The sequence below is a fragment of the Oxyura jamaicensis genome, chromosome 4 (assembly GCF_011077185.1).
Source record: "Oxyura jamaicensis isolate SHBP4307 breed ruddy duck chromosome 4, BPBGC_Ojam_1.0, whole genome shotgun sequence".
NCBI classification, from domain to species: Eukaryota; Metazoa; Chordata; class Aves; order Anseriformes; family Anatidae; genus Oxyura; species Oxyura jamaicensis.
The window spans coordinates 3,154,318-3,166,727 of record NC_048896.1 but is presented as its reverse complement, the minus strand read 5'-3'; the positions used below and the strand labels follow the sequence as shown (position 1 = coordinate 3,166,727).

General features: G+C 37.4%; 1 protein-coding gene and 1 long non-coding RNA gene across 3 annotated transcripts in view; one reads left to right on the top strand and one right to left on the bottom strand.

Moving 5' to 3' along the window:
* LOC118165657 overlaps window positions 1-5,880 on the top strand; it is a 99,550-nt gene extending 93,670 nt beyond the window's left edge. The window contains exons 4-5 of the long non-coding RNA XR_004750162.1: window positions 3,835-3,948; window positions 5,618-5,880. This is a non-coding gene — a long non-coding RNA (uncharacterized LOC118165657). The remainder of the gene's footprint in view (window positions 1-3,834; window positions 3,949-5,617) is intronic.
* DACH2 (dachshund family transcription factor 2) overlaps window positions 1-12,410 on the bottom strand; it is a 288,158-nt gene that overhangs the window by 2,657 nt on the left and 273,091 nt on the right. The window contains exons 10-11 of one of the 2 annotated variants that reach the window (XM_035323846.1): window positions 12,171-12,314; window positions 9,039-9,104 (exon numbers count right to left, since the gene is read on the bottom strand). In XM_035323846.1, the coding sequence (XP_035179737.1) occupies window positions 9,039-9,104; window positions 12,171-12,314 (210 nt within the window). The remainder of the gene's footprint in view (window positions 1-9,038; window positions 9,105-12,170; window positions 12,315-12,410) is intronic. The other variant, XM_035323847.1, reaches the window with a different exon arrangement.

Here is a 12,410-nt window from a genome sequence, read left to right as displayed (position 1 = left end):
AGAATCCATATTCTTGTTCATTATACAATGAATCACGAATTCACCCAGCTAAACCCACAAGTGCTGATCTTGAAGATGATAGCAAAATGATAATATTGAGAAGCATTTTGTATAATGTTGACATCTATCCCATTACTGTTTTACATATGCCAATAGTGAACACTCATAAGGAAAGAACAAGTATTGACCTGCTAACTGACACTGATCCTTGGAGCAATCTCAAAGTTTGCCACATTTCAATTTCAAAATGCATTTCAGCTATAATATGAGTGATTTATCATTTAGCAGTAGCTGTCAAAGTAACCTCCTAGATAAAACAAAAACATCTGGAACCATAAACAGAGGAGAGCAGTAGCTGAATTTTAATCCAAATCTGACATGTTCACTTCATTAGGAACAGGAAACAGCTAATTAGTAATTGAATGTTTCATGGTTTTAAGGAGGCTCAGACTCTCCAAACAGAGATGATTTAATATGTATTTTGGATGTAAACAAGAATAAAGATCGGAAGAGCCAGGGACAGAACATATCCGAAGGAATGTTTGGGAGCCTGGGAACCTCCGAAGTGACTAAAATTAGTTTCAGGCCTTTGGCTGATTAAAATTATTGTCTTAAGATTTACTGTTGCAAATATTAAAGCCTGGGGAGGGGGGTAAGCAGAAATACAAATACCGAACATTGTTGTGTTTTTATTTTGTTTTTCTTCTTCTGGTTATTAGAAAGTTGCACGCAATTTTTTCCCATAGCAGGCTATAGGTGATCTAGCCTACAGTAATGCTGTACTTCTAAAAATATAAGGTAGCCACTGGCAAAATCTGCAGGTCAACATGTTTGCCCTCAAAAAGTCATAGAAATACTCTATCGGCAAGCCAAAGGCTGAAAATTCTGCTGAGTGTGCTTTCCTGTGAGTCAGTAACACACCAGTTCTGCATGCTGCACAGAAGCAGCCAAAGCATTACATTACAGGCCCCAAGCATCTTATGCCTGCAAGTCTACACTCTTTTGAGGGCCTGGGCTCAGCAGCCAGATGCATAAAGGTGCCTTTTTGCCCAGCCACCTACAGTGGGTGGGATCTACAGGCATGCTTAGTGAGGTACTGCATGTAATACCAACGGACATCAGCAGAAATTAGGTACATAACTCACTATTTAAGTGTTCACTACGCATCAGCTGCATTTTCTATTACGGTGTTTGATGCTTGATGTTTGTACAGGCAAGACAGTGATACAGACCACATATGTGTGCACATTTATGTTGTTCCTTTTCATGACAAGGACTCTCTGCAAAGACGAGGGGAGGGGTCCACATGTACATTCAAAGAGCGGATTTATTGGAAGTGGGATCAGTAGTGGAGGATAGGATTAAATTGACTCTTTTCCTGCCTACAAACATTTTATATATAATATTTATATATTATATCATGCAATATGTAATATTATATATTATAATCTTTGTATTTAATTTTATAATTTTGAAAAAAGTTTCAAAACCATGAAATCCTCTCTCATCTTAGGGAGCAAACTCACAATTGTTAAAAAGCCCTACATCTTTATTTAGCCACTTGAAATAATACATAAAATGATAGGATTTAAAATATAACTCTTTGTGATTCTTTCCCCCAATACTTTACAAATACTTTGCATATTTAATCCCTGACAAATACTATATTTGTATGTTTGGAGACAGAAATTAATACAGAATCAGCTAGTTCTTCTCAAACACTTCCAGGGAGGGGGAAGTGTGAAGCAGCTGATACAATGCTCAGCTGGATAACCGGTTCAGCCAAACCACCTGTTGGTTATTGGTCTTTATACACTTTAATAGTTACAGTTCATCAGGTTCAATTAGCTTATATATAGTTCAATTAGCTTGAGGAACCCCTATTGCAACAGTTTTGTTTACTGCTGCCTGGCCTGGCCCGGCCCGGCCCGGCCCGGCCCGGCCCCTTGTCTCTCACACACGTGGACCTCCCTTGCTGCCCCAGGTGATGGAAAGCCCTCTTGCCTTGGCCGTGTCTGGCATTTCATTTCTATTTACTGACGAAGTTACAGTGAGAGATTTGAATCTGTGAAGAAGCTATGCGGTACCTGGAGTAGCATCGTTTACCTGGCTTATGATACCAAACCCAAAGCTTAAAAATTAGGTAAAACCAAAGTTAAATGTTTTCTAATATTTATATATATATTATTTTGATATTTTATAATATTTTATCTTATTTTTAAACTTATTCCTCAAACTAAGGTAAGAAGTGGTCATTGAGGTTACTGTGGGCCAATGGACTGACTGTTTAAACTCTGGAACAAGTTCAATTTTTCATTCCTACTCCCTTTGTATCTTAAAGAAAGTTCAATCTGTAGTAATTGTAAGAGAGAAAGCAAATGCCAGTGCTCAAGCCACACAGATATTAGTGATTAGTAAACAGAAAGCACATAGTTAAATATTTCCCTTTTTATAAGGCTCTCAATTATTTGCCAGAAATCAAAATACATTTTTGTTGCTGTGCAATAAACTTAACTCCATAGCAGTAACAACGTCATGCAGTAACCACCAATGAGGAATTAAAGTATGAGGAACATCCGTACTACCACTTACACATGAATGACAATGTGGTGTTGTCAAATTAATCTTTTTGAAGAATTCACCATTTCCTCATTGTAGCTGACTGCATGCTACATACCATTTTATAGCATTTTACTGTATTATATAGCAAAGATTTGAATAAATCTGTGTGCAATAAATGTATTCTTTTATTACATTTATCCCTTAATCAAATATTCATTTATGTGAGCTTCATTCTATTAAAAAATGAAATTATACAAAGGTGAGCAAAAGTGTAGATTTACAGTAGTTTAAAGCCTAATCTCATTCTCTAGGGGTAATATTGACAATATAAAAACTGTATAAATGATATTCCCTAACACTAAAATATGCTTATGAGCCCCCTGTGCATGTTATACTGCTTTACAACCTACAGTGAAATGCATGACTGGCTTAATAAGCAAGGCATTTAGAAAGGATTTTTTTCCCCTTCACAATGTATAACATGAGTAAAGATCTCACCATCTCCCTGTACGCCAGAGCCTGTGTTAATAATTGTAATTCCCCTCAGGATGAGGTTGTCTTCCCTGAGTTGTTAGTCCAGAGTGTACATGCATCTCTTGCACTTTCTTTTAGTAACAATATCAACATTTGTCTCTTTCTGTGAAGGTTTTAATGTCTGTGTAACAGGACAAATTCAAAGCAATAATTACCATCTCACTATTTATTCACATCTTTCTTTTCTTTTCTCGGATTATTTTTTTCCCTTGCTCTCAGGACAATCTGCATTCAACTTTGAATTTTCTGAATGCTTGTAAGGCTTTGTTTGTGTTACCTTTAAGTTAGTAATTCAGCTGCATTTCCATAAAAGTACTTCAAAACAGAATTTCTATGGGTACCCTCACAACTTGCATAAAGAAATGTGCCCTGGTAGTGTTGGTGGGGATATTCAGGCCAGGAAGGAGATCAGCGATGTAGTCAGCTTTCTGTGATCAAACAACACAGCTAAAATTTGGGATTGTTCAGATAATTTTAGCACTCTGTAAATTGGAGAAAAAAGTAATTGGATGAAGGAAATTCACTATCTGCTCCATAATGAGAGAACAAGGATAAACGCGTTGTATCAGTAATTATAAATTATTCACGCTACTTAAGAAACAAAACCCAGCACTACATGTTGCTGAGATGAACTAATAATCCCCAAATCCCACTTTGCCAATTTAGACCAGTAATGCGGTGGGGAGAGCTGCTAAAATAAAGGTTAGGTAGAACTGAGATGTGTTTGTGTTTCTGCAGATGCAGACAGTAGAGCAGCAGGAGGGAAGAGGGCAGCCACATGCCAGACTCACACGCTCCCAAGAAACTTTGCACAACTCTCCTCAAGGGGCTGAACCAGTCTTTGATAATACTGTACTATATTGGACACAAGCTGATCTCTCCAACCTTCCTAGGCTATCTAAGTGGGGTCACCATTTTGGTTAGATTAGAGCCAGGCTAAGTTTTGGATGCGGCAAAATAAAGAAAATACAATACTGTAACAATAAATCTAACAGACAAAGATGGGCCTGTTTAGTTTGAATCAGTCTGTTATTAAAAATAATAATAAAAAAAATGTATCAGAGAACACAGTTTGCATTAGGCTCTACTATTGATGAAATCCCTCAAAAAAAGGCCTTTCCCAGCTTTCCTGAAACCTCTTAGCAAAGAGGTCGAGTGGCTTAGAAGGAGGCTGCATCCAGGCCCCTGAGGCTGGTTCTCATGTTTTTGGGCTAGTCATTCAGCAGAATAACAACAGTGAGTGAAAATGACTTCTTTGCTTGCTTTGCTAGTTCTCCAGCAACGCTTTTCTCTTCCATTTATCTGTAAATACTTTCCAAATTGAGCAGTGCAAGAGGAAAAATAGCACACTGTAAGCAGGGCATGGTTACAGGGCCAGACTCATGGAAGAACATGAACAAGCGCTTCTGTAAGCAGCAGTACGAATGAAGCTCTGTTCTCTATTCATCTCTCGCTCTTTCCGATTGTCCCTTTGCCACAGACGTGCTCTCTGCTGTCCTACGTGGAGCTGGTGTGCTGCTGCCCGCTGGGAGCACTGCCAGGCCTAGGCCTGGGCGCCCGGCGCTGCGCTGTTACACACCCAGAGGTGTGCTGTTTGGTTTTGTGCCCCACTTACTTCGTGCTTAGGACTATTGACTCTGTCAAGTATTTCCACATCTGTGTTAGAAGACCTAAAAACTTGTACAGAAAATAGGAATTGTAATGAGTAACAATAGCCAAGGACAAGAGTACGTTTGCTGAATACTAACTATGCAGATGCTGGATTGCCATTGTCAGCTTGAGTAGGAAGGGAGTTAACATAGTGGTTCCTGCTGAGGAAATACTGACACTGAATTATTGAATAAATGTTTGAGCCCTTTGTAAGAATAGAAAGGTATGGACCTTCACATTCAAGTGTCTCCTGGGAGAACCTTTCCTCACCTTTTGTTTTTGTGTTTCAGTAAATCAGAAAATCTCAGATTCCTCCATCTTGTGTGTAGTTACAGAGACAGAGATTCAGAAAAATACTCTGTACCAAAAGCACAGATAACACCAAGGTCAAGATCAATGACACTATTATTTTTAAAGCCCTGCATTTGAACTCCAGAAGGAGAGCTATGTAGTCAGTGAGTACTATAATCTCATGATCAGCCTTTTGGTTAGCAGCTAATGAGACAGCTTTCATTAGTGCATTGCCATATCACAGATATGAGAGTCTACTTAGTTGCACATTAATTATTTCAAGAGGTGGGGGTAGGTCAAAAGATTTTTCCTAGAAACACTGCAAAATGGCGCAGCACAAGACAGCTACTAGAGGTTTACTAATTCAGAGCATCCAGAGTAGGACATGCATTAGAGACGGAGCATGGTTTCAACAGGAGGACAAAGAAAAGACCAAAGACCTGAGACTCAAATGAAGAAAACAGTGAAGGACTTGCTCACTAGGAATGTATCAGGTCTCTTTAGTTTAATCTAAGTTTCTATTCACAGGGTTCTGGTCTGTTCTCATGTTAAACTCTAAGTGCTTGAACATTTTTTTCAGTGAAAGGAAGACCAGGACAATAGCACTGTAATTTCTGTGATGTTGAATTTATCTCCTGCAATTGAAGACTACTCTGAAATTCCCTAGTATGTTTGGTTTCAGAATATTGCAGCATCTGGAGGTATAATTTGATAGAATAACAAAGAAATTAAACCTCTTAAAAAACACTACACCTCCCCCCCCTCCTTTTATTGTAGGCTGGATTTGAAAATAGGCTGGTTATATCAGAATATTGAAAAAATATACCCTTTTTTTCTAAATAAGAAAATGTCCTAAATGTCAACAGTCCTTCACCTTTGGCAAACAGATAAAAATAAAAAAGTTTTTCATGGTTACTGACAGTTTCTGTGCTAAATCTCTGCCAGATTATTTCACAAACAAAAGCAGCAGCAGCCCCATTTGACTCTTCCATTGCATGTACTGAACCATGTTCACTTTGAACCAAGTTTTCACTTCAGGAAAGTCTGTACGCTTATGCTGTTGCCTCGTTCTTGAAATTTAGAGTCTTATTTTTTGTGAATTGTTATCACCAAGTACTATGGTAGCATCTATTTTTAAAAATTTTAAGATAACATTGCTTTGCTGATTGTTCCAATATCCCCTAACAATGAAATATAGTAATACAAAAGTTAACTAAGGTATAAACATGCAAAAGGAGAAGTCTCCCTGCGATCATAAAATGATGTTATTTTCTGTTCAGCAGTTCATGTTACTGCTGTTCATGCTAATTAATTAAAGGAGCTGTTGCTGTAATGTGCAAACAGGGAATCTGAGAAACTGAGAGGGCTTTTAGGTCTCGGAGTGAAGTTAAGTCAATCTGGGCGCGGGCAATCAAATGTAATGAAATCACTTGTCAGTGCTAAGCTTGCAAAAACTGTGAAGTTTGACTAGGGAGTAAAAGGATTATAATTAGATTTCCAATAGGATAATAACTAAATGGCAGAAAGCAGTAAAGAGAAAATATTACTTTGTTAGCTAATGGTGCTGCTGTTCAGTTTTAGTTTTTATCAGCACACTTGTAGTTGTGCTAATTTAATTTGCTTTTATCAGCAAAAATGCACTACTCGAATGGTACTTGAATGTCATTTGCAAAAATCATTGATCTGAAGGTGCACTTAATGACACCCAGTATGTTTATTTTATGTGAAACGGAGATTGGTTGATAAAATGGCTGATGTACTATCTTGTCCAAGAGTGAGTTATGGAAGCAAGACCAGATGGGTATCCATGTGCATGCACCACACAGCTATGCAGGGGGCTTGGAATTATTGGAATTATTACAGGAATTATTACTTATCTATTTTCTCAGCTAAAAAACTTCTCTCAGACTAAACTATGCTGGACTAGAAGATAGGTATATAGAGGATGGAAGTATTAGACTGTAAAGTTCAAAAAAGTTTTAGTCTTGCCAACACAAAATTTCAGTTAAATTAATATACAAAGCATAGAGAAAATGACTCTACTAAATGGAAGAGATTTATAATGCATATCAGAATCCCAGTAAATGAACAGCTTGTGTTAATAAAATCATTTTAAGAAATGAGCATAAAATATGATATGACTTAATCATTGTGAAAGATGGCTGTGCCGTATTTTTGCAATTTTCCTTTAAGCCATCTTAAGGAGATCCTGGCAGTGAAACTAATTGAATTTCAAAGGAAAAGCACTGTGTGAATGATAGATTTCTGTCCAGCAGAGCTATTGACAACAGAAAAAGAAAGGTCTGCATTGATGCTAAAGCTTTTTTTTTTTTTTCTGTGCACAAGAGAGAGATTTTGGATGCTTGGAAACAGTGTTGTATTAGGGACATGTGTTTTGACCCTTCCTGCTCCCAGGGTACAAAAAACAAAAGGCAGCAAATGAAGGGGGCAATGGAGGGAGTGTGCTCAAATTGTCAGAGCGCAGTGTAAGACTAGCTGACAAGTTTTAGAAACTGTAATCAAAGGAAAACAGAATAAAAAGATACTACAGTGTCAGCAGAAATATAAAGGGAGGAGATGGTGCTAAGGAATAGAAACACTTTATAACCTAAACATGCTCTGTAGAGAGTTCTTCAGAAATCTTTTTGATCAGCTGAGAGTGCTTAGTGAAAGAACTGGATAAACTCATCACACATTTACATATGAACAAGATTACCACACTGAAATAAATTGTCAGAGAAGCCAATGTGTGCTGTCATTCATTATTGCAGCGAAGACAAGAATTGACATATTCTGTTTTCACAGAGGAGTACCAAATTCAGCGATAGTGAACATAACCAGTGAATATCCAGATCTCCCTTGGTTCAGGCTTTTAACCCAAACAAAAACTTTGTGACCCAAAGCCTTTTAGAATTGAAGAATGACATAGTTGGGATGAGATTTAAAAAAATCTGAAATAAAAATCATAGAATCACAGGGCATTCTTGCATATCAGTAGACTATGGTAAGTTTAAGAAAGTTCTAATAAGTAGATAGCTATTGGAAGTTGCAAGGCATCACTCTCCCCACAGTTGTTTACATTCATTTTAGATGGAAAGACAGATTTGAGCTAACAGTAACTTTTTTCTTCAATTAAATACAGAAATTAACTTCCTTTTTTTTTTTTTCCACTAGATTCTGTCCAGATGCACCTTTGACTCACAGAATGTCATTGGAAGAGCACTGAGCGCTTATCTCAGCAGATATCATAAGCAGAATTATAAATGGTACGAATAATCTACTTGTCAAATTTAAATACACATCCCAAGTGCTTATCCAGTATTTTGACTATTTCTGGCAGTAACAGTTTTCCAACTGCAATATTTAGTGCACAATTCCAATCATACACACACACATATACAGATGTATTATATATGTATATACATGCATATATAAAATGAAGTTGTAACTCTCTTTATTTGTAATGCATAGCATATGAACCAAAAATCACAAAAAGAGACAGTAAAAATATTTGAAAGCTTTCCTATATAGATGACAGATGGACGACAGATGCATACCAGAGGTATGCAAAGTCAAGCCTTTAACAGTTGAAAAATGGTAGAAGTAATGTTTCTATCTCTAACGGTACTGGTTCTGGCAATACCTAAGACAATTCTCTGGAACGCATATTCTTGAAATTCCCTTCAGTATGTGCACATCTATTTAAATGCATATTTAAGATTTCTTTAAAGACCTTTGGAACTTTTGTCTTGCTAGATTTGCCTTCCTTGTGATGATTTCTATCACCTGCAGTTTATGCATTGTTTGAAAACACCTGTGATCTTGATAGGAAAGCAAGGATCAGAGGTAAAAGATTTTAAAAAGATAAATCCTATGCAAAATCAGTTTTGGACTACGCCCATATATCTAATAGCTAAATATGAGAGTTTCCCACACCTCTGTTTAAACAAATAAAATTCCTGATCTTGAAAAGTAATGATGGAAGGAGGTACATACTGCACCTTGCATTGCTGCACTGTCGTGTTGGGTTCCATTGTGTTCTATTTCCATATCTGGGATTCCAGCATCTGAAAGATGTGACACCAAAGATTAATGCATTCCCCTTTGTCCTTCTCTCATGCATCTTTAAAAAATATTTATAGCAAACTAGGGTGATCACCAAGTTGCACGGCCTTGCATAAAACATTTGGTCTTCCTAGAATTTTCAGTAGTAAATCGTTTTCAAAATGTGCAAACATTGAATTATTTTTAATGTGCTTCACATTTGTTTGATGATCAGATAATAATCAACACATGATAATCTGTCTGTAAAATTTTCTTGGAGAATGAGGGCATCTGACATATGAAAAATAAAAGTGGAAATTAAACTGTGATAATATTAATACAAATTGGCTTTCCCAGGCATATACCTGCAAAGTAGAGAATTAAAGAGTACAGCCAGTACCAGTCAGCATGTGTGTGCGTGTGTGCTTGTGTTTGTGTGAGCGGATGTTATAGATAGGAGCTGTTGCAATCTTTCAAACACTTAGCTCGGGATATTGTAAGAATGTTCCATCACCCAAAGCAAAATTACATGTGATTTTTGTGAAACATTTCCAGATTTCTGAGAGGAACCTTTCAAAATGGACTGTGCTGTTTTTTAAAAGTTGAGAAAGTGTCATAATGACATGCAGTTTTGAACTATTTAATTTTGTATTGATAATTCCTGTGTATGAACAGTCCTTTGGGGTGGGGCTGAGGGCTCAAACACCCCAGGGTGTTATGATAACAGATGCCATTATCCACCTTGTGCCAACAAGGATTAGCGTGAAGGGTATGTGATTTGAATCCATGGTACCTCGAATCCTGGAGAAACATCTGCTTCCCTTATAATACAGCACTTAGAAATTACAGCAGGAAAAAACAAACAAACAAAAAAACAAAACAAAACAAACAAAAAAAACTAAAAGGGGGACGTGTGTACAGTTTTAAAGGTTTTTTTTTGTGTGTAGAAGCCTGTTCTTGACATTCTCAAGCAGAGAATAAATGTACTGGTGCCTTCTCAGGTCACTCTAGTTGGACTTGTCAGTGCCTATTGCTAGATGACATTTTGCTGGTCACTGTGCAGCCTGACCAAACTCTTGTGCCAAAGCAGGGCAACTGATTAAAGTACATGTAAGAGTACCATAAGTAGTATGACTAGTATATCTAGTCATATATGCTTATATGAGATACGTGATGTGTCTATGTAGCCCTGTAAATATTTACAAGCAAATAAATAATACTTCCATGTATATATTTTTTTCTTATAAAATTACAGGTGACTTATTACATAGGGTTCCCCTTATTCGGGTTATTTTTTTGCAAGGAAAGTTCAGGGCACTGGACTATTAATCTCAAAAGGTTCTCTCTTTTCAAACCTTTCAGATAATAATTCGTATATACGTAAAATGACAAAGTCATCTGTAACTAATAACAGCATCTGTTAAATGAGACAGACCGCCAGAGTTAAATTAAAAATATTCAGAATAGCCCTTCACATTTTGTTGCCATAAAATTGTACCTGCAATTAAATTGTGGATTAAGATGCTAATGAGCTACCTGATTTGCATGTGCAATCAGATTAGCATGTAAATATCAGCTTCTTGCAGGCACTAACATATATATGTTAGGCACACCTGAGTGTGCCTGCAAATCAAAATGTTAGCAGCCAGGCCCACAATAGCAGATGTAAAGATCTGTTAATCACATTGCTGGCGTGTTGGTATCCTTTAATTTGTGGCTTCTAGAACTGCTGAGTACTCATAACTGTAGTGCGATCAGCAGGTGCTTACCAGCGATGACAGAATGTGGGTGAATGACCTTACTGGATAGGAGTATTTTAGTTTTCATCTGACATGCACCACAGGGTGCTGGCTATGCCTGTGGGATCTGATCTGGGCTTTTTTCTGATCCAGTAGGTGTGGTAGAAAAGGTCTCTGTTGGCTATGTCTCCTCACACTCCCTTGGGAGACTGTCCCTTATCATGGCACAACTACATGCTGTATATCCATGACTGAATCACCACTGTTCACTGTCAGTACATCAGAAAAACCAGCCAGTTCCTGGTTACAGTGATATGCTGGACTATAAAAGCCAGCAGATGAGAGTGCCTCTGAAGCATGTTGCTCTTGTAGTTAAAGAGTTTATATCTCTTAGGTGCTGCAGATAAATCACAACTCACGGTCCATTGCAGAGTGTTGCAATGGCAGTTCACATAGACAGGCTTGCCCTAGCTTTATAATACACCTTGGGTACCCCTCACAACTGAGAACAAAGGACAGGTTAAACTGATTATTTTCACTCAGCAGTTCTGGCAGTTTTCAGAGTCTGCTTATGTTATTATGGCTCAGTTGCTAGCAGTAGCCGAAGTAGGCAGCACAAAGTTAACATGAAGACTACATGACAGACAAAAGCAGCACAGACTGAATATAACACTGATTCATGAGCCTCTGCAGAGACTTCAGGATAAGCACGTACAGACTAAACCTTTGCTGCAGAACCTGAAATTACTTAAAACTCAGGTAGGCTCATTCTCAAAGGTTCTAACCAACATTGCACAATTTGATCAGAACCACATTAAACCGGAGAAGTGAATCGTCCCACTACCTGGAACATAATCACCCTGTTTATCAAATTAACTGATTTGATTTTGTTTTTAAGACTATTTGGGAAGTATTCAAAAACCTAGTCAGCTCATAAAGCTGATACATATTTAACAAACTTAATAGATCCTGAGGCTAAGGAAACTTCAGCCAAACAGCTTTTAAAATGAAGCTCAGCAGTTCTAAAATTGAATCTGCTGGGACAGAAGAGTTCAGAGAACCTTATAGGAACCAAATTTCACATTGTCTTAGCTGGCACTGTAACAGATTTGTCTGGTAATATATTCAGCATTTCTTGTCATGCCTGTGTAAACTGCTCTGTTTCTCTAGTTGCAGACTTTTCTTTTTTGAATTCATGACCCAAAGTGCATGGTCCAAAATAGATTTTTAATTATTTCAGGAAATGAGCGTGTATTTTATTCTGGAATTTGCTTTATGCAGCATCTTACTTCTTTTCACTTAATTAAACATCATTTTAAGTTAACTGTGAAAGGCCAACTAAGACATTACCATTTAACATCCTGAGACCGTCACCTGATGTGGCCTGTTTAAGCGCCTGTTCCACTTGTTCTCTTCTCTTTGATTCAAATTCCAAAGCTTCCTGCAATTTTCTCTTCGCCTTTTTTTCTTTCTTCAAGCGTTTCTGAATTGTTGCTGAAATGCAAATATATTGTAAGAATGGCTGTTATAGCACAATTAATATATAATGGAAAAGTGATGGCACTAGAAAAGGTAGGTAAAACTAACAGA